General features: G+C 46.5%; 1 protein-coding gene across 5 annotated transcripts in view; it reads right to left on the reverse strand.

Annotated features, from left to right (window-relative positions):
- The window catches only part of TARBP1 (TAR (HIV-1) RNA binding protein 1), a 92915-nt gene that overhangs the window by 18898 nt on the left and 47314 nt on the right, over window positions 1-26703 (reverse strand). For 4 of the 5 annotated variants that reach the window (XM_047701327.1, XM_047701325.1, XM_047701324.1 and 1 more), the window contains 11 exons: window positions 26062-26159; window positions 22630-22791; window positions 21408-21595; window positions 20749-21010; window positions 20470-20658; window positions 18986-19176; window positions 18734-18805; window positions 16964-17084; window positions 10670-10780; window positions 8247-8396; window positions 2166-2252 (listed from right to left, as the gene is read on the reverse strand). In XM_047701327.1, coding sequence (XP_047557283.1) covers window positions 2166-2252; window positions 8247-8396; window positions 10670-10780; window positions 16964-17084; window positions 18734-18805; window positions 18986-19176; window positions 20470-20658; window positions 20749-21010; window positions 21408-21595; window positions 22630-22791; window positions 26062-26159 — 1631 coding nt within the window. The remainder of the gene's footprint in view (window positions 1-2165; window positions 2253-8246; window positions 8397-10669; window positions 10781-16963; window positions 17085-18733; window positions 18806-18985; window positions 19177-20469; window positions 20659-20748; window positions 21011-21407; window positions 21596-22629; window positions 22792-26061; window positions 26160-26703) is intronic. The other variant, XM_047701326.1, reaches the window with a different exon arrangement.

A 26703-nucleotide genomic window follows, 5' to 3' on the forward strand; every position in this document is an offset into this window, starting at 1 on the left:
CCAACCCTGCCCCGCCCAGGCCCTTCTTTTCTATTTACCTTGCGTAGTTTCTGCCCTATTTCTAGAATCAGCTGTTTTTTTTCCAAGAAGCCCTGGTTCCTTTTATGAGAGAACGGTATTAGAAAGCAGTATCTGGGAGCTAGGTACAGATTACTTGTAAGTACAAAAAAAAAAAAAAATAATAAATCCAGTGTAATTCTCAACAGGAAATACGATTGTTTTATGAATCCTACAGTCAGATATGCTGGTGCTGCCTGCGCTCATAAGCTGTGGCCAGGACTGGGAGACACACTGTTCGGGGCTGAACCCATGATGCCATCTCCTATCTGCTAACGAGCTCTAGACACACAGAACAAGATGACAGGACAATACACAACCATGAGGACACTAGAGAACGGTGTCTTCCCTCTGCTTTCAATCTCCATAGACATTTACTGTTCTGCCCTCGGTGCTGTTTGGCGGTGGTTGTGAATCCTCTTGGACCACCTAGCACGGACCCGTACAAGTGCAAATTGTCCATACTTTGAGGGAAATGGAAAGTCTTGAGTCACTGTTTCATCAAGTCTTAAAACAAAAACATATTTGTCAGGTAACAACAGACTTTGCAGCAGACACTGTGAAGGACTTGGACAGACGAACGAAGTATACTAGTCTGGTCTGGTCTTAGATCTCTCCATTTAGATTTCTTTTTTTCAGAAGATATTGAAACTGATATCATTCTATTCCACTAATCAGCATTCCTTCTTTTGGATGCTTTGAAAATAAATAAATCTAAAATGTATAATATACAGTGAGTATAAACAGGGCTGAATGGGGAAAATAACCTGTTATTGGGGCACCTGGGTGGCTCAGTCAGTTAAGCGTCCAACTCTTGATTTTGGCTAAGGTCATGATCTCAGGGTTGTGTGGGATCAGCCCCATGTCAGGCTCTGCACTGAGTGTGGAGCCTCCTTGGGATTCTGTCCCTCCCTTATACCCCCAGAACACCCGTGCTCTCTCCCCATCTGATAAATAAATAACCTGTTACTTATTCTGGATCTAGTAGAAGCATCTTCTAAGATAAGTTCATTTTCAGAACTTGTCTGAATGGTTGTGAGCTATTTCAGCCACCCTGACAGAGGACAGTTCCTTATCTCCTTGCCTCTCTCAGCAGATGGCAAGCAGATCTCTTTCCTGCACGTATTTAAGACAGGAAGGTAACACGTGACGTTACCTGAGGCTAGAGTTTGCCTGATTTCAGCAGAAGCTGTGAACTCACGCCTTCAGGGAATGGGAACTCTCACACTGCCATCTGGCAGACAGACGCTGTAAGGCGCCCCGTGACTTCAAGATCTCAGGACTTTAGGAGCTAAATTATGGTGGGGGAAAAAGATCTTGGTCTTAGAATTCCTGAAATAGGTTAACAACTAAATTTGACTATTACCACCATTTAAAGACAAGAACACTTGGACATACTCTAGGAAACCTCTCTTCCCCCGTATTTTTCTTTTACTTTCAACACCAAACAACACTTCTTATCCCGTATATCCGGGTCTCTCCCAGAGTTCACAGCTCAGCACTCTCTCCTCTGTACACTCAGTAAGGAAGAAGCTTGCTCTAAACCTCATGGGCAGGTTTTCCTGAATTCTTAACAGCTTCGCCAAAGCGATTAACCAGGATTAGCTACGCTCTCTACTTGCCTGCGGGGTAAACCACTATGGAGACCGCTCAAAGCCAGAGAAAGAAGGCAGAACTGCGGCCCACAGCACATCAGCCTCCAATTACCCCTCAACTCTTAATACTCAGGCTGTCCGCATCTTTGCGCGAGCCTGTGTTCAATAACTACGTCAGTCAAGGAGCAGTTAAACGCGACACAGGAGGTCTCACTTAGACCATCTTATGTAACTACTTGTGTAGAGTTAAGAATCTACCACTAGAAGTTGCCCACCGGTCCGTCCACAGATGCAGGATATGCTGAGGCACATGTCCCTTGGTGTGGGGGCGGGGGTGTTCACGTGGGTTAAGGCTGGCCTGTGGATTGTGTCTAAGTGCGTGTGCACAGTGAGTAGTGGGAGGGAAGAGGAGAAGTGGTAAAAATCGCAAGAAATACTCAACGTTTAAAAAACATTAGTACAAACATATATAATTCTATTTTGTAGGTTTAAACTCTTCTCATTTAAACTCACCTTTTCTGGAATGTTTTGAGTGATGATGTCCAAATGTGACAAAACGGATAAAAATGTACAAATGCTTGTTTTAAGGTTTTCTTCACCCTGAAAAAAAAAAATCAGATAAATCAAACAGTCACTCAAGGCTTCCTATGCCTCTGTGAGGCCCAGGACAGAGGCCCACGTGAGGCGGGCTGTGATGCAGCCCCGGCCTGGGTGGGGACCCGGGATCACAGACACAGGAGGGAAGTAATTCCAGTGGCCAAACACCAACACCCCTGTCAGCAGACACCACAGGCAGGATTAATTTAACTATGGAGTAAGTGGTACAGCCAAGGGTTTGCTCACCTCTGAGGAGGCACGGGCGGCCCAGGAGAGCAGGAAGGAAAGAGAACAGGCGAAAAGGGAGTAAGATGCACAAAGAGAGGGGATGGGAGGGAAGAGACAGGCTCTGAAGTTAGATGGGACCTTGCAGACAACTTTAGAGCCAAGGACGTAAAGCTGTGTAGGTGTTCAGCTGGGATTCAGAGACCTTCCCAATTACAGGGATTTGGAAGAACACATCATTCTAGTGACAATAAACTGATGAGCCCCAGAAAGACCAGAAAGGAAAGACTACAGACACTATCATCCAGAATGATAGTGATTTATTTATAGCTGATTTATTCAGCTACTGAATGTCTTCCACGTGCCAAGTACTATGTCAGAAATCGTGGAAAACAAAATTAAATAAGGTTCCTGCCTCCAAGGAGCTTCCTCTAGTGGGTTGCAAGAACCAAATCCAAAATAAGTTAAATTTCCGATTACACCAAGCACTATTCACATACTACAAAAACCTCTAATAAGGGGATCCAAACCACCCTTCCTTTAAGAATTGACACAAAGGATGTGTGGACTGAGATCTAAAGGGAGAGAGACAATTCTGTAGATGAAGAAGACAAAGGCCATTTTAGGTACAGGGTACAGCATGTGCAAATGGCCCGAGCCAGAGGACATGTGAGGAATGTGAAGGCTCAGGAAAGGTCAGACTGCCGCTGTGGCCTCTGTGCCTCCAGGGACCCCGGCTTCCCCATTCTCGTGCCCTAACGCAGGCCCTTCCCACCTTGGGAAGCTGGGTCACACCATCTGCTTTGGCCCATGAGACATCAGCACGCAGGACACAGCCAGAGGCGGGGGAAGCACGTGCACACCATGGCGTGTCGTCCTGAGATGCTCATGCTGAGTATCCTGAGGCACCACAGAGGTCAGCCGACCCGCCGGGCATGCACGGAGAGAGCCCAGCCACCACAGCTCCTCCCCCACTGCCACTGGGGTGACCAACGCAGAAACCGTAGCCCCAGCAGGCTCTACGCGGTGCGGAACCGCCCAGCAGGGCCCACGCAACCCAGAATCATGAAAAACATTAGAACACCACTTTCTACACTCACGGGTTCTGGACTGTTTGAGCAACAGAAAGCAGACGTGCAGACAGGGAAGGTGGCACACAGAGGGGCTGGCAAGGGAGGACGGCGTATCATCACCCGAGACCGGCAGGCCATTCTGAAAACCCTGGGTCTTTATTCCAGAACGATGTTGGAAGCAAGCGGATAATCTGATTAGATGTTCACTCTGAAAACCCTGCTCTGGCTTCTGTGCGGGGAACGGACTGAGATGGAAGCAGGAGTGGAGGCAGGGGGCCCGAGGGAGAAGGCCGCAGGGGGAGGCAGAGTCCGGAGAGAGCACGGGAGAAACCCTCGGACGCGGGGGTCACATGAGGCCAAAAAGCCGCAGGGTGTCCGGGTTGTGCCACTGTGAGGGAGATGGTGGGGCACCACGTCTGGGGAGACGAGAAGGCCCCTGGAGTTCTGGGTGCTCCACAGCCATTCCAGGAGGAGGTGTGCCGCAGGCCAGCCGGCTTCAGGAAAGGACCGAACAGTAGATATAAACGTGGCTCTACCGGCTGCACAGGCTCCGTTGCAGCCGCTGAACTCGGCCGCTCGGCACACACCGGGCCAGACCCCAGGCAAGCGAGCCGGCCAGGCTCCGCTGCACCCAAACCACGAGGCCCGGCTTCACTGCAGTTTGCCAGCTCCCGACCTCGCCCGCAGGGAGGACGTCTGGAACGGAAGCAGAAGTCGGGGAGCGACTGCTTCAGGGAGGACGGGAGTCCTGGTGATTGTGACAAGGACAGAGGAGGCCTCGCTGGGAGAAGCACGGACATTCACTAGCTGCGAAAAGGCTGGAAAGGACACGGAGAAGAGGGGACAGAGGGACAAGAGGACCCCGAGAGCGCGTCGCTGAACCAAGATCAAGCAGGTCATCGAGAGTGTGGGCGGGCGGAGAGAAGCAGGCTGACAACGGAGCCGGGAGCGTGTCCTCCGCGAAGGACAGTGCGGATGGCAGGGTGGGTGGGAGGACACGGAAAGCCTCTGGCAGGAGGTCTGACCATGACCATGACGTGCGAGGCACAGGGGCGGGGCGGGAAGTCGCGGGGCACATGTCCAGCAGCAGCGGAGGAGACGTGGGCACGTGGAAGCCACAGGCTGAGGAGAGACGGGGCACAGGGGACACTGAAAGCACAGGGTCCGGGAAGGCCGAGGCAGAGGAGTCGGAGGAAGGCAGGACAGCACTCTTCGACACAGGACCCAGGTCTCTATGGTACAAGGAGGGAGGAAGTCTTGGACGGATACGGACACGGGCAGACACGTGTAACCACTATGGAGAAGGTAGAGGTGTTCCTACGTGAGGACTTTTGTTTTCTTAAAAAAATAGAAGTCGAGGTCATCTACTTCTGATAAAGGAAGAAAAGGGTGTAGTGTTTGCCATTTTGGGGGTATCCATCCTGAACCCCTTTCAAGTTCAGAGAATCCCCCCCCATTTAGAGGTCTGTGGGAAGCTGCAGATACCAGGTACATTCCTGTTCCCAGCCTCTGCGCAGCTGAAGGGAAGGCACCGACGCTTGGATATGGAGGCATCTACCCTGAACCACAAACTGTGAGGGGAAAAGCCCCCCGAGGCGGCAGGTGGACGCGGATGGTGATGGCACCCCTCTCCCCCGTGGGGTAAAGCAGCATCCCCACCGGGACAGCTCCACAGTGGGGCTGTAGCTGCAGCTCTGGGAGCCGCTGAACCTCCTTTATTTCCCAAGCCTGATTCTGCCCTGAATCTGGGCATTCTGCATGCCTCCCCATTCCCTGCTCCTGCACTGCTTGCTTTAAGGATTCCTTTCTGATTCATTCAGAAGCTGTTTCATTTGTTTACAAGGAATACCCTGGAGAAGTGTCCACAGAAAGGATCTGAAGACAATATACAAGGTCTGAAAGCTCTTTAGGAGAGAGAGACTGAGCTAAGTAGAAAAGCTTCACAGAGTAGGGGCATTACTGGGGGATACAGGAGAGTCAGGACATCTCAGAAGGACACCAGAGTCAACCTGCCGTTGCTGAGACATTCTGGGGCGGTACCTCCCACTGGAGAGCGGAAAAAACAGATGACATTAGTGAAGGAACAGACAGGAGCAATTCAAGGAAAAACAACAGGAGTATTTTTCTTAATTCCATGGACATATATGGAATTAAGGGGGTAGGGGGTATCTGATAAGGAATCTTGGAATAGTGAAAAGGAACACAGCTGTGGGAATGACACAAATGTCATTTCTTACCGCTGTGACGAATCACTCTGAACCTGTCTCTGAACCTCAGTGTCTTCATAAGTAAATTATAAAACAAAACAAAACAAAAAACAGGCTGATCTGGTGTTCAGGATTACCACGAGGCTGCTGGAGCTGCAGCTTTATGGGACAGCCAGGTGTCAAGCGTGGAAACTGGGAGAAAGGACGATGGAAAGGAGACCAGTGTCAGGGGAAGCTGCCCTCATCAATTCGGCTGCGTGTGGGGATTTGCAGTGGTTGCGTGCGAAAGCCGGGTTGGTGGCCAGGGGAGCAGGCAGCCCGACAGGGTCCCCGAAACAAGGGGACTGCAGGATGAGAAGCACTGGGGCTAACGGGTGATTCTTCTTGGTTTCATACCATAGAGATGTGAGTCTACTACAATACAGACAGAGGCAGTCTTGGATAGATCTCTTTTTCATTAGAATTTTTCTACTTGAGTACAGCCGACACACAACGTTGCACTAGTTTTAGGGATGCTAGTTTGTGGCACCACAACAAGTTTATATGCTGTGCTGTGCTCACTACAAGTGTAGAATGAGTCTTAGGATCAAACCCAGCATGAGGGTTGGGAAAAGGAAAGGGAACCCGTGAGAGGGACAGGGGCATCATCGACCTGACGGGGAGGGGGCCATGAAGGGCATGGCAGCGTGCACATCAGCTGCCAGCGTGAAACGTCAAGAAGGGGAAGACCAAGAAAAAGGCTGTGCGTTGCTGCGATGACATCCTCACCAGCGACCACGGTGGGTTAAGTAAAGCAAGAGAGGAAGGCAAAGACCACTCCTCGCGAAGTTTAATATCGACACACCTCAGAAATACGGTGGGCTTGGTTCTGGACCATCCCAACGGCGAGTATTAAAAGTGAGTCAAAGGACTCTCGACTTTATGATGGACATGAAAGTGACATTTACTAGACTGGAGGAGACCATTAAGTGTTCAACAGAATTATGCCTCGAATGCAATGAGAAAAGCTAACCATCATCTGAGCTTTTGACAAATTGTAATCACTGGTCACAGACCACCATAACAAATAATGAAAGTGTTTGAAATATTTTGAGAACTACCAAAATGTGACAGAGAGCCACATGGGGAGCACATGCTGTTGGAAAACTGGCACCAACAGACTTGCCTGACTCAGGGCTGCCCTGAACCTCCCACTGGTCAAGGACGCAGGGTCTCCGGAATCCAGTCAGCAAACCACCACAAACACTGTGGCGGCGCTGAGACACGGCTGGACGGAGGAAAAGTCAACAGAAGAGTAAAGAACGGAGAGTAAAGTCCCCAAAAGAAAATACAAGTATCGGGGCGCCTGGGTGGCTCAGTGGGTTAAAGCCTCTGCCTTCGGCTCGGGTCATGATCTCAGGGTCCTGGGATCGAGCCCCACATAGGGCTCTCTGCTCAGCAGGGAGCCTGCTTCCTCCCCTCTCTCTCTCTGCCTCTCTGCCTACTTGTGATCTCTGTCAAATAAATAAATAAATAAAAATCTTTAAAAAAGAAAAAAAAAGAAAATACAAGTAAGGACACAAGGACAGATGGGACAAAGACATCAACTTCTTCTGATGAAACAGGAAGGAAGACATTCAAGAGGAGATACTTGGAGGAAGGAAGGGTCTCCATTGTCATAGGAGCAGAAGGCGAGGTCGTTGATGTGAGGAAAGGGAAGGGTGTGTTTGGGAACCAACAGAAGACATTCAAGGCAAGTACACAGAACATGTGTTTACAAACACTTCACCGTTTGCCAGGAAGCTGCAACTGCAAACCCTATTGCTTATCTGTTCCTTAAAAACGATTTTCAGGATATAGGAAAAGTTGGGCAGAGGGCAATTAGGGGTGCGGATGAGGGTACAGATGAAGTGAGACGGGTTCTTAGCTGGTGATCCAAGCTCCCTTCGAGTCTCTCTCCTGGGCTTGTCTGAAACTTCCCTACTAAAAAGCTCTCTGAGATGTAAAGATTGTATTTAATTTGTCATCATTCTTATTTCTAAAATCAAGCAAAGACATTGCTTGGTAAATAAGGATAGAGAAGGCACTCGTTTCTTCTTTTTATTTTATTTGAGAGGGAGAGCGAGCGAGCACACACAGGGAGAGAGAGAGAGAGAATCCCAAGCAGGCGCCACACTGGCTGTGGGGCCCGACATGGAGCTTGAGATCGTGTTCATGACCTGAGCTGGAATCAAGAGTCAAACACGTAACCAACCGAGCCACCCAGGTGCCCCTCTTACTTCCTAACATAAGCCTTTCCATCTTTATTTTCTTGGAATAGAGGCTGATAACCCAAGACGAATGCCAGGAATTTCTGCCTTTTAAATTAACTCAGATCTTGCAGAACAGAACTTAGGAAGTCAATACTTGGGAACAGGACAACTGTCAATCAAAAACCAACTATTAAAATGAAACCTCCCAGCATAACCAAAATATTTTAATTCCAAAAATTACAAAAAATCTCTTTTACTTACATAAGAAAAGCAATCCCAGAACTTCAGCAGAAATTGAGGAAATTTATGAAGAATCAATATAATAATCCATTCTATGAAATATTTTATGGATGCTTGATTATTGATGAAACCAGCCTGGAAAATCTTGTCAATAATTCTATTCAAGAAATTCTGAGAAAAATAAAGTTCAAAAACTGGTAGGTTAAGGTTAATAACTTTTATTTTATCAAGCTACAAATCGTCATACAACACTATGTAAGTCTAAGGTGACCACCTTGTTGATCTGATACATTCACCCATCACAGCAGGATTCCCACCAAAGCATCCCCTCTAGCACATCACAAAATGACTTCTTTTTTCTGGTGGGAACAATAAAGATCTAGTCTTGCAGCAACTTTTGAAAATAGTTCCTAGTTATAACTTTTAAAAGTTTTTCTTTTTTAACTTTTTGTTTTAGTTTTTTGTTGTTGTTGTTTGCTTTTTTTTTTTTAAGGAAGCTCTATGCCCAACGTGGGGCTTGAACTCACAACCATGAGATCAAGAGTCACCTGCTCGACTGACTGAGCCAGCCAGGTGCCCCAAGACAGATTAAAGTTTAATGTAAGTAATTATCAGATCTGTAACTCACTAAACAACCCTAAAATCGGTTTATGGAAATACAATGATGAGGTACTGAGTACTTTACACTTTCCTTGGACATTAATTCTATGAGGAGGGTTATTACTCTCTGTATTTTTACAGGGAAAAGATTCAGAAAAGTTAAGTATTTTCCTCAAAACCTAGTAGGTGGCAGAATCCAGATTTTAACAAGCATCTGCCAGAATGTCACGGGCTTAAACCTGGAAAAAGAATGACTGATGCGTGAGTCCGCAGGAGACCAGCGAGGCCAGGGAGAAGTGGGTGGTCGCCCATCCGTACAGCCTCCAAGACCCGGGACTCGCACGTCACCTCCCCTCGCCCCAGGCTCCTGTTCTGGGGAACTGAACATATCCAAGTAGCATGTAAAAATACATACATATATCTACTTGCATAAGATCTAAAAACAGTATCATGTATATTCTTTATTTTAAAGAACAATCTATCTTCTAACGATTTCTAACTGGCAGAAAAGGAGCAGAGCAGCTCACCTACAGGCCGGGACGGCACGGTCAGAGGTGGCGCCGACTCAGGGAGGCCCGGTTTGCAACTCCAGCCCCGCGGGCCGTGTTAGGTCACAGGCAGGGCCCCAGCTCCCTGACTGCAGGGCCCGTGGACAAAACAGCACCACTCGTGCCTGCCTTGAAAGGCCATGATGGAGGGGAAATGTAGACACCAGATATGACAAGGTTCTCAGCACCGGTGGCTTGGCCGGACAAGCTGGTGCTCAACTTCCCGACAAGCTGACGCTGCCACAGGCCCCCACCCGCCGACACGACCCTCTCCCCGGGGCCTCCCCAGTCCAGGACAAAACGTGCTGTCAGTAATCGAGCCAAACGTCCCTAAAGCATTGCTTTCAAATGCATTTCAGAATCCGAGGGTGACATGTGCAGGATTTAAAAAACCAGATAGCATGACGAGGCCTCCGATGAAAATCAGCAACCGCGCGCGCACGAACACTCCTCCCCAGGAAGAGCGCGTTCAGCCATTTCTTCTTAAGTTTGCCGAAACAACTGATCTGGTTATACTTCTGCACTTGCAGTTATTGAATTGTTTCTCTCTTACAGATATAAGGCCTCGTAAATTGTATTAAAAAAGAGTTTGCTATGTTTTTAAAATTCTCTGAAACATTTAAAAGAGTTTAGGAGGGGAGGACAGCAAGAAACTGAAGTCCACGAGGGAAATTTTTGTCATCAAAAATGCTTTTTAAAATTGTGTGAAATTCACATAACGATCTATTTTCTTACCAGGAATATTAAGCAAACCTGGTTAGAGAAATCAGTCCATTCCCCTGTTCCTTGCCTCCTCAGGGAAGAGAAAAGGGAACTCTGGGCAAAGACCCAGTTCTAAGAGATCAAGATCTCGGCCTTGGCTTAGCTGGTTCATACGCCCACAGTACTCACAAAGTCAAGAGGGCACAATCAGCTACGGGAAATGACAACCTCATCCAAACAAAAGCACTCTGAAATAACTCAGTGCAAAATGAGCAGCTCATGTGTGGGTATTTTAACCGAACGGCACACTAGACATTCCACAGCTAAAATGTTACTTACGTTAAAGAACAAAAGAAGAAAAAAAATATTAAGTGGTGCCCTGTAAACCAGTTTCCAATTTATTTCTGCAACACCTAATTGCCTTAGGATTCTTTCTACTAAAAAAACACTCCTAAATAACTTCAATTTTAAGAGCGAAGGTATACGTTTTAAGCAGATTACTTTCTCAGTTTTAAGACAGCACGTGCCAGTTTCTGCTCGTTTCTTCCGTAGAAAGCACGGTGCTCGGAGGGAGCAGCAGAGTCAGGGTCGTACCTGATCAAAGCTGGGGAAAAGCACCAGCAGCGTCTGCCACACCCGGTTCTTCAGCCGGTGCTGCTGGGAGTTCACGTAGTACCGCGTCCTGGACTTGGACACCGACTCATCCTGGAGCGGGGAGAGAAGCGGCACTGAATTACCTACGGGGTCTGTGATCCGTGAAAGCAAAACCAACGACAACCGCAGATTTAAAAGCTTTAAGCCGAGTACAGGAGCTTATTACCCTCCCAAAGGCAGAACTCAGGATAAGAAAGACACGTTCTTATAAGCATGGACTGTCCTTTCAAAACAATGAATTCAGTTGCTTTTATCTACTCTATCTGCTTTTAAAATTAGAGCAGGAAACATAAAACTGTATTCGGTACAAAAAAGATTTGAAAATGTTGGTCTCTATCTTGGTGGCCACTTCAGGTGGAGACACGGGGTCACCAGGGCGAGAAGAGATGAGAAATGGGACAGCTTTTGCAAGGCACCAACGTGGGCATGTCTCACTCACTGCCCATGTGTCCCAGAAAAGGTGGCAGTGATGTCAGTCCGAGGTGAAGCCGCTCAGGCAGGAGCGTGGGAAACACTGCGATCAGCACCTTCACCAGACATAGACAATGGCAGCACAGAGCCCTCCCCAGCAGCAGAGCTCCCTCTCTCGCCGGTGATGGTCTGTCCCGTCTAAACTCGGCCAACTGCCAGGCTGACATGTGTTCTCTAACTGCTAGCGCTTAGCTGCTAAGTTATGATAGCACCAAAGGGCGTATCATGTTCAAAGTTCCTAAAGGCAGAAGAGTAGGTTGTCCACCGTCTCCAAAACCGCTGTCACCTAATGTGGACAGTCCTCATTACCTGGGAAATTCTGTGATCTTTCTTCTGGGCTCCCATTCTAGGCACTTCCATGTGTGTAAGATTTTACAACAGCTAAATTAACGTCAGTTTTAATGACGCCTCACCGTGATTCAAGTCTCACAACCTCCTCTCTTCCGTTTATTTCTTCGGGGACATTTTCTTTTGACAAAAGTGTTTCAGGTGTCCCCTCCTGCTTGGGCTCGATGCAGCCACCAACGGGATCCTCACGAGGGCAGCAGGCATGGGAATTGTCTGCACCCCAGTCCCCCGCCCTTGGGGCCTCAGCGGAGTCACTGTCCTCACCCCTCTGCAGCTCAAAATCCACTGTCCTCTTACTTGTTCTACCCACTGTGCTCTCTTGTTCAGAAAGATCTTTCTTCTCTCTACCTGTCAATCCACCTCACAGACCCAACCTGCGCCCCAAGTATGTTCTCCACGGTCTTGTCTAGAGCACTTTCCATCCTTTTCACTGCAGCCTCCAACCCAGTTGCAAATTCCCTTCTTCTGAATCAACCCAGTGGTCTTAAAGAATCGGATCCTCCTTTCAAGCTGTCAAGACCGCTGAAGAAAAACCACGGGGCCCCCACGGACTTCATTAAAAGCACACATTCTAGCTTTAGCTGGCCCTCACCGCCACTAGACCAGGGGTCTCCGACTCCATAGTGCTCAGAATCACCTTGAGGGCTCATTAAAACAGACTGCTGCCCCCCCTCCCAGAGTTTCTGATCCAGGAGAATTGGGGAGGGGGCCCAGGAACCTGCATTTCCAACACATTCCTGGGTGACACTGCAGCTGCTGGTCCAGAGAACGGAAGTTAAGAATAAGATTCCACTCATAAATGGAATCTAAAAAAAAATGAACAGGCAAACAAAGCAGAATCAGAACCATCAATACAGAGGGGAGGGGCGGGAGGACGGGAGAAAGGGATGAAGGGGAGGGAGGTGCAGGCCTCTGGTTAGGAAAGGAGCAAGCCCCAGGTTAAAAAGCAGAGCCCTGGGGAACACAGTCAGTGAACTAGGACAGCAAGGTAAGGGGACAGATGGCAGCTACGCCATGGTGAGCTGTCAAACCACTGTGTTGGACACCTCAAGCCAACGGAGCGTGTGTGTCAACTACACTCAAGAAAGAACAAGCTACTCTGCCAATCACTTTGCTATTCTGGGTCTCGTCCCCTTTCTCTTTCCACAAGGAGAGTCTGAAATCTTGACTATTCCTCTCACAGCTTTAACCCTGTCCAGTCTCTTACTCTGGCCACACGATCCTCCCTACTTCAACAATCTTCCTTCAACCTCCCTGATTCAACCTTCTGTCTTCAACCTCCATCTTCCCCTACGGGAGGAAGGTCCTACGTCCCTTTCAGATATCCATCAGATCAATTTTTAAGAAGTCCCACTCTTCCCTTGCACTTCTGCTGCCCCTTCGCTCTACTGTGCACTGGCCAGACCCCGACGTGCTGCTGAAAACCCAGAAATGCCCCCCCAGCTCCTGCCCCCCACGCCCAACCTGCTCTCGGCCACAGTGGACACCACTGCCAACAGCCACTGAGACAGAGCTTGCGGGGGAGGGGGCAAGAGCAGGCTCTGAGATCAAGCTTTATCATTGTGGACAAATTCATAGAGGCTCTGCTGCTGAATTTTCACAGATAAGACTCTCCAGTGAGCTAAGTGATGGCCCAGAGCAACACCAGCCCAGCACCATCGGATTCTGGGTCTAACCTTGCTTCTCAAACCTCTTTCTCCTGATCTTCCTCTGGTTCTTTTTGCTACCAATATACTTCAAGTATTGGTGTTTCCTAAATTTCCATTCTTGGCCTCCCTCCAGAGTCTTGTCCACATTCATCACTGAGCACAGTGACTTCCAGGTCTTTCCTAAATATATTCCAACTGCCCATTCCTGGGCAATTCCACAATGATGCCCAACAGCAAGTCATGTTCTCAGATCTTCTCTTCCACCTGCCTGAAACCAGGATAATTCAAACACTAATAATAACTACAATGGACTGAAACACATACGTTTAACCTTTAAAAAAAAATGAAAAACAGAAGAACCACTGATCACCTTCAGAAGAAACTGGAGGACACTAGGAAGCCAATTCATTATTTTGAAAACTGAAAAATAACAGGAAAAGAGGCAAACACTGATCCTGTCTTTCCTAGAGGAAACATATCCTGGGATATCTAAATACATCATATTTGGGTACAGACGAGTTTCAGCTAATAAATGAAAAAAGAATACAAGAATTAGAGTATGGCCATTCTGCTGCTCCCGAAGAATTAACAGAACGAGGCAATCCCTCAGAGACAGCCAAATCTTCTACACTTCCTGACGGATGGACACTTTTGCCCTACCTCTGTCTCCAAAAAGGAAAAGCAAACCTACCTCTGATCAAGGCTCTAGATCTCAATGCCATCTTGTCTAAAATTGGGGATCAGAGAAACATCTTAAAGGGCACCATGGAAATTCAAACAGCAAAATCCAGACTGAGGAAGTCCCTAAGATGAAAACAATCTGGTTTCTCCAAAAAATACATTTCCGGTTTAAAACAAATGAGGGGAGTCTGTAGATTAAGAGAACTTAGGGACATCTCAACCAGCCAATGGCAGAGAATGGACCTTATCTGGGTCACATTTCAAAAAAAGAAACTGAAAAAAAATGTAAAATAATCAGGTAAACTTAAACACTCATGGGATATTTGATAATATGAAGGAACTACAAATTCAGGTGTGAAAATCGTTTTGTAGTTATGGTGGACAAAATAATTCTTATCTTTTTGAGATACCTACTGAAATATTTATAGATGAAAGTGACATTGGGATTGGCTTCAAAATAATGTGGGTTGGGGGTAATGTCAGAGGTGGACCCCACAAGGTTGTCCATCGCTGGTAGCTGCTAAGGCCGGACCAGGAATGGATCCCTTTTAAAGTTACTTTTAAACTCTTTGCAAGTTTCCAGTAAAAAGCAAACAAAAACCTACCCCTCCACCCCGGGCCTCGCTAAAACCTAAAGAACAGAGAGTGGGGAAGACCCCATGAGCCTGGAGGTCCTTGAAGGTCGCTCCAGCTGGCCACCATCTCCACCTCCTCCTGGTTCACACTGTCCACCCATGGACTCAAAACAGAACCTCCAAGGTGACAAGTCAGACACACAGCATTGAAGCCGTGACACAGCAGTGCGTAATCCCCACCCCCACAGCTTCTGTACTATGGTGGGAAAGAATGACTTCAAGCACTACCCGATACTAATTCTAACTGAGATCACTGCTACAACTTCAACTTTCCCCTCGGTCTTCAATGCCAACCGTGTTCCTGCCTCTTCCCTCTAGAAACAATCTTGCTTCCTGGCTCAGAACACAAGGGTACCTGGTGATCCCTCCCTCACACCGACTCGCCACCACCCACCTTGCTCTTTTCTAGCTCAGAAGATGAGGTCACTCCTGGCTACAGTGAGCCAGCCCATCCATTCTGGATGAGACCCTCTTCCATTTTCTCTAGGATTATTCTTTTTTTTTTTCATTTTTCTTATTTTCAAATTACCCTTTTATTAGTTGCTTTACTCGATTTTCTTCACCTTCTAAAAACAACTGCTTGGCCTGAGCCAGTGTCTAATACATAACTTTTCTGTCTTTGCTTTTCCATCTCCTAATGAAAGCCAGAAGTTCTATTGGACATTGGAGCCAATCTAGACTATTCAAAGATTTTTTAAAAAAATACAATTCACGTAGCATAAAAATCGCCATTTCAAAGTGTCCCACTCAGCGGGTTTGGTATATTCACAGAGCTGTGCAAGCGTCACCCCTATCTATTCCAGAACATTCTCACACTCTGAAAAGAAACTCTGTGCAATCACATCCCGATCTCGCCTTGCCCCTGACCCAGCAGCACGAATCTATTCGATCTCTACAGATTTGCCTACCCCAGACACTTCCTGTAAACCATACACCATGTGGCTCTCGAGGACGGCTGTCTTCTCACCTAGCATAATGACTTCAATGTTCACCAACGCTGGTTATCTTCAGCCTGTTTGCTGTAACAAGCATCCCAGTGGATGTGAAGTGGTTACTCGAGGGTTTCGCCTGTGTGACCACTGCCAGCCTCTCCAAAACCATCCCTTCTCCCTTCTGTTGTATCACTAACTTCAACATACAAACACGCCCCTGCAGACCCATCCCAGCCACTCCCTCTCATCCGAGTAAAGCCTGTACTCATGGTCTCCCCTGACTCCCCAGCCACACTCCTCTCAGCCCTTCCACTGAGGTCCTCATTCTCACCATCCCAGGAAAGGGTCTTTGTAGAGGTTGACTACACACAGCCTTCTTGCCAAATCTCAGGGCCAACGGGCAGCCTCATGTCCCTCCACACCTCCAGACAGCACCTCCCTCATTTGCCTGGGGACACCAGCCTTTCCGGACATTCTCCAACCTCACTGGCGGTGCACTCAATGGCACCGGTTAGAGAGGCCCTCCCTGACCCTCTAAATAGCTCTCCCTCCTTATTCTGCTTTACTTTGTTTCCAAACACTCTTATATTTTGTATCATGCATCAATATTCACTATAATACATCTTTGTGTTCTAGCATTCATCCTTAGGGAATCCATAAGCACTATTTCCTGACACGTTTTTCCCCTGACTCCAATGATGCAAAAGGCGGGGGGATTTTTACATTAAAAAACAACAACAACAACAAAAAACTTCCCAGACTGTTTATAACTGAAGCTGATCTGCTACCTTCGGAAAACAAATGCATGATGAACACTGTTATTTGAATACAAGTGGCTTAAGTGGGGGCTATGGTCATCAGTTACTTCCCAGTGGAGCCCAGAGATGAGAAAGTAGTCAGAACTCTGCCTGTCCCAGCTTCAAATTCAGAAGAGAGCAATGTATTTGACTTTACCACTTCCTAGCTTCTCCCCAGATTTATAAATGATTTGGTAGACCAAAAAAAAAAAAAAAAAAATCAATTCTTTACATTATGCCACTTCCTATGTCTTTTTATTCCATTTCTTACACAAAATAATGTATGGATATATCACTCTAAACACAACTGCTTTTGACTGGCCCTAGGATATACACCGAGCAAAGCTTAGACAGCAGAGGGAAAACATTCTTCTCTAAAATCAAATGAGTTGGATAATCACTAACCAAAACTTAACTAAAACTAGGGAACATAAACCTCATGTTTCTTCCTGATAAAAACTGTTTAGGGTCCTGGGTGGCCACTTGGTAAAGCATCTACCTTCGGCTCAGGTCAGGATCCCATAGTCCTGGGATTGAGCCCCACATCAGGCTCCCTGTTCAGTGGGAGGCCTGCTTCTCCCTCTCCTCTCCACTTGTGCTCTCTGTCAAATAAATCTTTTAAAAAATAGGTTTAGATTACATAATGTGTCAACATACAGAGCAAATGTTGGATTCTGACTTGTTAGTTACACAGAAACAAAGTAAAATAAGGCATATTTACTTTATCTAATAGCTTGATTGCAAGATCTTCCATAAACAACTTATGAGACATATTTGAGCCATGTAATAAACACAGGAATTTGACAGCACAAATTCTCACATAGTGGTCTTCTCTTTTAGTACTAAAAAAATGTAAAATGACAAACTATGTTAATACATTTTCAAAACAGAAAAATATGTCAAGCATTTGTTTCAAAATATCAAAACCCTTCAAAACTTAAAAGCAGCTCCCTCCTTAATGATAGTACTTTTTCAATTCAGGATGACAGAGGATAACAAAAGAATATCTTAAAAGGAGAGACTGTACAGAGTCGGAGCAAATTCCCCTGGACTTCTGGCAGAACAGTGCACACACTACCTGAGCCAGGCCAATGAGTGCTTCTCTGTAGGCAACAATGATTGTAGCTCAGAAACAATTCCGTACAGAAGAGCACAGACACCTGACACCTGAGGTCTCTACTATGCGAGACACCCGCACCTTCTCCAGGTCCAGGGCAGACCTGGGAGCACCACGGGCTCTGAGCCTCCCAGTACGCTCTGTGTCCAAATGTGGGAAGATCAATTCAGTGAAACTTAGTATTTCCAAAGTTCACACCAGCTACTAAAATGTGAATAACAGTCTAACAACAAAATGTGTGTCTAGTAGAAATCAAAGTATTTTGGAACCATCAACTAAAAATGTTCACTTTTATTGCTATACTAAACCTGCCAAGAAAACAAAAAATCAAAACAGTTAACAATGAAAAATGTATAAAGTTAATGAATAGTGGCAAATGATTTAAAAACACAACTATGACTCTCAGATTAACACTGTGATAGCTATATAAAATTATCATTTATATATCTTTTTTATAAACATCTAAACACACAAATTTTTAAAAATTACATGGAAAAATAAAATGAAAAATAGCTACTGGACAAGCTCCAAAAAAATTAATTTAGAGGTAACATAAGAATAGTCTTATCCTAGAAATGAAAATGTTAATGTAAGATCCTAAAAGAACCTTTAAAAGCATGGTAGGGGTAATTTTGCTTCTGTGTGTGGTATACTGACTTGTCGAGTGGTGAACTGTGACACCCCCGAAAGAATGAGGTGTGTGTGCTGACCCTCAGCCCCCACCTAAATGAAAGAGAAGAATGGGGTTTTATGTTTCCCAAATACATTTTATCTTTTTTTCTTTTAAAAGATTTTATTTACTTGACGGTGGGGAGAGAGAGTAAGAGGGGAGGACAGCATGAAGGGGAGTAGCAGAGGGAGAGGGAGAAGCAGACTCTGCTGAGCAGGGAGCCTGATGTGGGACTCGATCCCAGGACCCTGGAACCATGACCTGAGAGGAAGGCAGACGCATAACCGACTGAGCCACCCAGGTGCCCCTGTCATTCTCTTATTTATACTGGACTTGGCACCAAAACTTTTTCTCCCAGAAAATTTTCACTTATTACTTATTCCCATGAAGAAGGTAGTAACAATGTAAAAAAAAAAAAAAAAAAAAAAAAAAAAAAAATCTTCCAATGTCCTGTTAGAATTGCTTCTCACTTTTTTCATCTTTAAGGAATTATTTAAGGTTATCAAATTTTAGCAAGGAGTTTTATATCAAATATTAGCAGGGGAATAGGATTTCTAACATGCTTTTTGAAGGTTCTTTCAATATCTTATAGAGATCACTAGTAAACATTGATTAAATTTAAACAAATATAGGACATCTCTCATCTGAAGTTAAATTTTGAATATTCCATTTATATCAAGATGTGGAAAATCTACCATACTTACTTTTCAATAACCGTGTTTGCTGCACAATCGTGTCCAAGATTTTCTATGTAGGTCTGCACATCCTGAATAAGTCTTCCCATAAAAAATATTTGACAAAGAACAGGTTTTAGATGGGAAAAAATTAAAGCCCCAAACTTAAAATTAATTAACATTTTATATGCTTCTAACTGAAAGCCTAAAAATAAAGACCTAATTCTACCGAGTAGATTCTTAATATGAATTATGACAGGTTGAAATAATGGCATCTTTTACCTTTGATCACGCCTAAACACAGTTCCAAATATACAAGCCTCGAGGATAAGTTCGCTATAATTTTTAGCACTTGACAAAGACACTTGGGACACATCTGAAGCAGAAACTATCCAAGATTTGCAGCAATAACTTATCAGTGTATTGAAGACTCCGGTTTTTATAGCAGACATTTCAATCATCTTGTACATAATCTGGAATGAAATACAATGGTCATTTTATTCCTTGGCCCATTTAGTTAAGGAAAAAGAAGTGTTGCTGAAAACTTACTTGAATGGCTTCAAATGACAATTTCGACATAACCACATCATATAAAAAATTAAACATCTTGATTGTTAAAATTTTGTGAGATGATCAATAATCACAGAATGCTAATTTTTCATTTCTCAATAATAAAACTAAATAAAATTTTACTGATAGTGATATCCCTCCAGGACTTTGCAGGAGAAACGACTGCCCAAAGTAATAGAATGAAAGGGAGGAAAAACATTCCCCCTTGACATTTTCAGTCCTCTCTGCATTTTGCCTGTGCTCTCCACCGCCCCTGCCTTCCCCGAAGCAGCCAAGACCCCGGGTCTCTTGTGTGCCCTGTGCACAGGGTCAGCGGCGCAGTAAAAGGACTCTACCTTCCATTCTCCCTTTGGGTAACGAGGTATACAGAATTCCTAGGCATGACGTCACCCACCACGTCAGGCTCCCTACTATCAGTGGTTGTAAATGCAAACGCCACCAGGAACCAGGAGGACCTTTTGATAAGGTTATGTTCGGAGAAATATTTCTCTATACAAGAAAAGCAACAGCACAAATGTGGGGGGCAAATGGCACCTGCCGTCTGCCTTTGGTATCCTGGAGTCAAGGACCTACTGCCCTTGAGCGAGGAAGTAGGAGGGGCATGCCCTCTCTGGATGGGAAGTTCCGAAGAACGGCCAGCAGGTGGCCAGGGCATCCAATTCTCCAACATTCTGAGAGAAGGGGAAATACAGATTTGCTTGCAAATTTCCCAATTCTTAAAAGTTGGCTATTAATTTTAAAATGCTTAAGCATCATATGCATCCAAAGAGTCCGCGAGGCCCCCCCGGCTGCTCACCCATGACAGCGCTTATTGTCATTCACAACCCTGGAGAAGGTTCAAAGTATTTGTGGACTACAAGAATGAATACACAATAACAAATCTAATACACAATTACAAATGTAACTCTCTTCTTCCCCGTGTGCTACAGGTCACACAAATTAAAAAGAAAACAAAAAGTGACCTCCTTTTAACCTCAAGCAGGCAAAGTCATAGAAACAGAAAGAGAATCGTGATTACCAGGGGCTGTGGGAGGGGGGCAAGGGGAGTTGTTTAATGGGGATGGAGTTTTAGTTCAAGTTAATTTAGTTCTGGAGACCTGTTACAACAATATGAACATTCTCAACTGTACTGAATCGCACACTTACAGATGATAAGATGGCAAATTTACATCCTACCCCGTCGTGAAAAAACTTACCTCTTTTGTCTTGAAATACGCCTGGCCCTTGATCTTTGCAGCGATGGTCAGAACTTTGGTATCAAAAACAAACTGAACAAAAGCTTTTAAATTAGACCAGAATATCAGCTGAGTGTTGCTTAAAGCAGATATAATCTTCCAAGCCATGTCAATAGACTCTACACAGAGTGATTCAGAGGAGGTCAAAAGCTGGAAGGAAATATGAAAGAACGACTTCATTTCAGAAACTGATCTCGGGTCCTACAGTTACTCCTCAGTTCCCGTCTCACCGAAACGTACCTTGGGAACCAGAACTTTCATGCAGTGGAACACAGGCAAGACTTGGTCTGAAGGCAGGACTGTGAGGGCTCCCAGCGCGGACTGCAGGGTCCTCGCCGGCATCTGAACAGCAGGCAGGACGGGATCCGGAACGTCACCCTCCGACGACGGTATAAGGGTGTGGTATTTTCTCAACAAGAAAGAGAGGCAGACCCACTGATCATGAATATATTGTGCGACTACTTTCCCCCATCCTTGGGAAGCTGCCGAGTCTTCAGAAAAACTGAAACAAAACAGACAGTCACCATCCCTTGCTCCTTGAAGTCGGGCTCAGTTCCCTGTGCACAGAGTAACGATCCTTACAAGGAAAAAAGTCACAGTCGCTCTTTAAGATCCTGTCCCACAAAAAGCAAGGAGACCACACAATCTCAACTTCCTAACTACTTGAATGTAGGCACTTCCCTTCCCCGTAAGTGGTTAACTGAGAACGGCACGCGGTAATGTCTGCGGCTGTCCAGCAACAGAGATGCTGGAGTACATTATCATCTTCAACTTCCCAACACCCTGTGAACACGACCGGGCAGTCACTCATCATCTCAACAACGAAAACAAAAATGAAATTTTAAACGTTGGCAAACAGGTGCCGTTCCCACGTGCGCGGCCCGCCGGGGCAGACACACCTGCTGTGCTCCTCTGGGTGCGGCTTCTGCAGTGTGTGATTGAGCGGGAGGGAGGCGAGGAACCTTTCCGTGGGTCCTGGCTCCAGGGAGTCGAGCTGCAGTTCCGGCTTCTGGTCAACGGCCTCACACACCGTGGCCAAGGCAGCCATGCTAACGACCCTCTGGATCTGCCTGGCAAGGGTCGGCTCCTGCGGGGGAAACGCACCTGTCTCTTACTTCATGTGAGCCAGTCTTAACCGTGGGGACCCGAGTGCCCTGGCGAAGGATGCCTCCCGCCCGCCTTCCCCTCTCCCTGCCTGCTACGGAACGTCAGAGGCAACAAAAGGAAACCCAATACTCCAAGACCATCAGCGTCACCACCTCACATGGCAGTGAACAAGTTTAAAGGGGCGATAAAAATTCAGCCGTTCCAACTAAGACGACCGTCCGACCGCGTCAGTGGGGCGGTGCGCTCCTGGAAGCGGTCTGTGACACAGCGGCTGCCTACTGGACCTCTGCGTGTACGGGAAGCCGTACCTCTCAGCCGTTTTCTTGCTCACGTGCACATTTGGATGCATTCCTATGGATGAGCCTTAACTGTTTGGTGAAGTTTTGTTAAGAAAAAACAAATGAGGCTCAGGCATCACGTATATAACTCCTTTGCTGCCTGTACGCCGTGTCTGGAGAAGCGACAGAGCCCAGCAGCTCGGAGCCCCGCACGAGCCTCAGGGACAAGGCTGCGCCCCGGCTCTGCACTCACGACAGTCTGGCTGGGGACACGCTGCAGCACAATGGCACTGCAGGGAGGAGAGGGAGAAGGGAAGAGGCAGCAGAAGACCAGGGTAGACAACAAGGTAGATGGTCAAGGATATGGGTTGCTGGATGTATTAATACACACCATGTGTTATATATTGCATATGTGTTATATGTCACATATCACATATATGTCAGGTGTCATACATGTATTTAGACATGTTAAAGTGTCCCTTACTGGTATTTGGGCAAAGACTCAGTTCAGTGCAAATCCACTATATCTGTATCCACTGTATCTGAACAGTTTTAAGACTTAAATCACCGTACCTTTGTCATATACCCACAGGAGTCCAAATCTTCAAATATTATGAACAAAGAATACTATCTTAAATTTCAGCTGATGCTTTTCATATCAGAACGTTAATAAATCCAATCTGTATTCTAGGTATGCCTTATTCAACGCAACTACACATCTTGAATAAAGGATTACCTGTCCACTGTCTATCTCTTGAAGATGCCGGATGGATGCATTTTTCAGAGGAGAAATAACTCTCCAAATGGGGTTGCCTCTTTTCCACCCAACCTTCAAATGGATATTTATAAGCTCAGTTAATACCATCAGGTATAAACGGCAACGATCCAGATCTGAAACCTAAAGGCAAACAATAACACTTAACACGCAGGGTCTGTCATTTTTACTGAACTATGAGAGTTTAGATAGGAAATAAATAACCTTATTTAAAAGTACTAAGAATTGAGAGAAAAAGTCATTTCCTCCGAGAAGCCCTCCATGACCTTCCCATGCAGAGCTAAGGACCCCTTCTCGGAGCTTACACAGCAACTCTGCATTCAGTGTAACAGCAGCACATGTCAGATCACTCATCCAGCTCACGCTCTGACCACAAGACCCGGGATGTCAGAAACTATGTCCTACCAACTCTTACATCCCAGGGCCAACAGATCCTCAATAACAATGAGAGCAAGGACTACTGCCTTTGCTTTAGGCAGGTTACGATCCTCCATTATTACTAGGAAGGTTATAGCCCTATTTTCCTAAGACGACGACTAAGTTTGGGAGAGGTTCAACAGCTCAGCCAGCATCTCAGAGCTGGTAAGTGGGAGAGACAGAATTAAACACAGGTCTTTGTGAGTTGGACTTGACGTGGGGTTCAGTCCAGCGCTACCACCCGCCAGCTCTGTGACCCAGCCTCTGCAAGCCTCAGATCCCTCATCCACAAAACGGGGAGGGTAATAGCCACCCACTATGGGGTTTTTCAAAGACCTGAGACAAAGTATGGTCAGCAGACTAGCCTTGAGTGGTGGCCCCAGGGATTATCAGTAAACCAACTACTGTATCCTCGACAGGCTTTCAGGACACCAGGAGGCACATGACTCCTGCATTTAATCGGTGTTTACTGAGCGACCACAACATGTTCAGCACATAGCCAGGTGCCAGGACACGGCACAGATGGGGAGTAACGACCGCGGGGCCTGGTGAAGACGGACTGCCAGCAGTGCAGGCAAGGATCGAGTGCGAGAGAGGACTCCTAAACGTGAGGCTGGATGGCGGCATAGTCCTGAGAAGGGGATGGTAAGGGGGTCAATTCTGAACGGCTTCAGTGTGAGAAATGCAACTGGAGTTGTTCAAGAGCACCCGGCTGACGGGACGGTGAGCTCGGGAGAGATGCCTATGGTGGAGAGAGACACAGGGTCCCCAGTACAGCTGAAGCTGGGGGTACAGCTGAGACCGCCTCGCACGGGAAGAACAGGAAAGAAGAAGGGCCCAGGCCATGCTTTCTACAGCTCCATTGTCTGGGGCTCTCCAGTAGAGAATGCACGTTTGAAGGGAAGATGGGGGTGATGGCAGAGCGATGGGGCCACCCTAGGAGAAGAGGGTGTCAGGGACACTCGGGATGGCTGGTGTTTTGAGGGCAAAATGGCTGGTGTGTCCAGTAGGGTTGAGGAGTCACAAAAACCATGGTTTGAGGGGCGTGTGGCTGGCTCAGTTGGTTAAGCATCTGCCTTTGGCTCAGGTCATGATTCTAAGGTCCTGGGATCGAGTCCTGCATCGGGCTCCCTGCTCAGTGGGGAGCCAGCTTCTCCCTCTGCCTCTGCTCCTCTCCCTGCTCATGTTCTCGCTCTAGCTCTCTCTCTCACCAAAAAAAAAAAAAAAAAAAAAAAAGAAAAGAAAAGAAAAGAAAACCACGGTTTGAAAAGTATCCATCGGGTTTATAACAAAGGAGTCACTGACAGCTTCAGAGAGAGCCACTTCCAGGCTTGAACAGAGGCAGAAACCAGGTGAGAACGGAGCTGTGGGGTGTGTTTATAGATTCAGCTTACGGGGAGAAGGAAATGAGGAGCTGGAGGGCCCAGGGAATAAGAGAGTGGGTTCCTCGAGATAAGGGACTGTCAAAGCCGTTTGGGGGCTCACGAAAAGAATCCAGGAGACACGGAAAGGCTGAGAACATGAGGGAGAAAGTGGGGGAGGGGGGCGGGAGGCAAGGAAACCAGCAACAGTCAGGTCCTGGAGAGATGGAAGAGGACAGAGGCCACACTCCGCGGCACCCAAGGAGGCCGGGAGACAGGTTCAGAGTGTGGCGGCTGCCGCTCCCTGGGGGGCCGAGGACAGGTGCCCCCAGAGTAGCCTGCAGCAAGTACCAGGGCCCATCATCGCTCCCCAATGCTGGGGCCTCATGTCTGTAGCTTGAAGTCAGCCATGGAAATGGACAGACACCACAAACCAGGGCTTTCCTCCCTGAGAGCAGTTATTAAACACAATCACATGAACCCTTCCCCTTTTTAAAGCTATTTTTAGCATCAAATTCCAAACAAAAACAGTTATGTTCTATAATGGGTATATGGAGGTTCATTATACTTCTTCTGTGTGTGTCTGAAAATTTCCCTAAAAAGGAGGTAAGATAATACTGATGATAATAAAGTGATGTTGAAGCAAAACAAACCAGAAGAGTTACTTATTAAACGACTTCTTGGAAATGTAGGTAGAGCAAAGCCACGATCAAAAGCTGTTACAGTTGACATGCCCCACGCCAGAGGACGGTTTCTCCACAGGTTCCTGCCGTCCTACCACCACAGCTCAGTGCCTTCAGTACAGAACTTGCCTTTTTGTATTTTCACACCTGCTCACGAGCCTATCAAACACATGTACTTAACTGAGTAGTCTAATAAAAATTAAAATAAGTATATTTTATTAACAATCTCCTGATTCTAAAGTTTCAACATTTGCCCCTAGCGATTTCAACCAAAAAAAAAAAAAAAAAAAAAAATTAAGAATAAGCTTTTCTATAAGAATCCGCATTTTCAAAATATTCTTGAGAAAAAGGAAAATTCTTTCTTTCTTTCTTTCTTTCTTTTTTTTTTAAACTTCCAGGGCAGTTAACATGCAGTGCTCTATTAGTTTTGGGTGTTCTCAGCAGTCTTGGAACAAAGCACGTGGAGAGTGCAGACGACAGAAAGGGACACTCACCACAGACCGACTACTATCTACTCTGTGTTCCGGAATCGCTTACGGAGCTTTAGAAACAGACCCGAGCTGACACCTGGTTCCGCCCCAACCCTGCCAAATCCCACTCTCTGGACGCCAGGACCAAACACCTGAATGCCCAAAGCACCCCAGCGAGGTCAGACCCCTCAGACCTCTCGGCCCCGGCGGAGTGCGTGTATTACCTCCACTTTGTGGATGAGAAAGCTGAGACTCAGAAAAGCTGCCTGACTCTCCCAAGGCCTCAGTGTGACCTGGAGGAATGGAACGAGGAGACTCTGAATCCTAGAGTTTTTTCTGCTTCCCAAGGCAGCTTCTCCAGAAAATATCACATTGATTTTCTCAATTTCATACAGTGCCTGCCAGTAGGTAATCCCTCAAATACGGATGAGAAGAAGGGAAAGTGACTCCGTCAGTACTTACACTACTGAGTTCATTCATGGTAAGCCGTCGGAGGATAAAATCAGAAACGCTCTCGGTAGCAGACATGGCAAAGCTCTGGAGGAGTGTGAACACCTCATCTGTACGGGGGGAAAAAAGCGTGTAACTGAAATGACAGAAATGTAAGTTACCTGGTACAAAATATGCCAGATTTTTTTTAGTAAAAGTACAAGTTAAGCATATGCCACGAATCACTTACCAAAAATGAATCCCAATAATGAACAGTCATTAGTACCATAGGGCAATCTATAATCCACCTTAAAAATCATTTAGGAGTTTTAGTTCTGGCTAAAATGGAACAGGGCAGCCAGCCTCTCCCTATAAAACTAGACAGAAGATCCGAGCGTCTACGCAGAGACCGTAAAAGGTACAAAGCAGCCGACAGGTTCAGAGAGCATAACTCCCAACAGCAGCGCATCCGTCCAGGCCCTCTGCAGACTGACACCCCGCGCAGGGCAGCACAGAAGTGGGCAGCACAATGGGCCCCAACTTTCTGATCAGACAGTGGAAAAGGGGGAACCCCAGAAAAGCAGACAATGAGCTCTTAAGAGGTTCCAGAGGGGCAGACGCTTGGGAAAAGGGCCCCAGAACATGGTTTGTCAAGCACCGGGCTCCCTGCAAGCT

Source organism: Lutra lutra, chromosome 14, assembly GCF_902655055.1.
Source record: "Lutra lutra chromosome 14, mLutLut1.2, whole genome shotgun sequence".
Taxonomy (NCBI): Eukaryota; Metazoa; Chordata; class Mammalia; order Carnivora; family Mustelidae; genus Lutra; species Lutra lutra.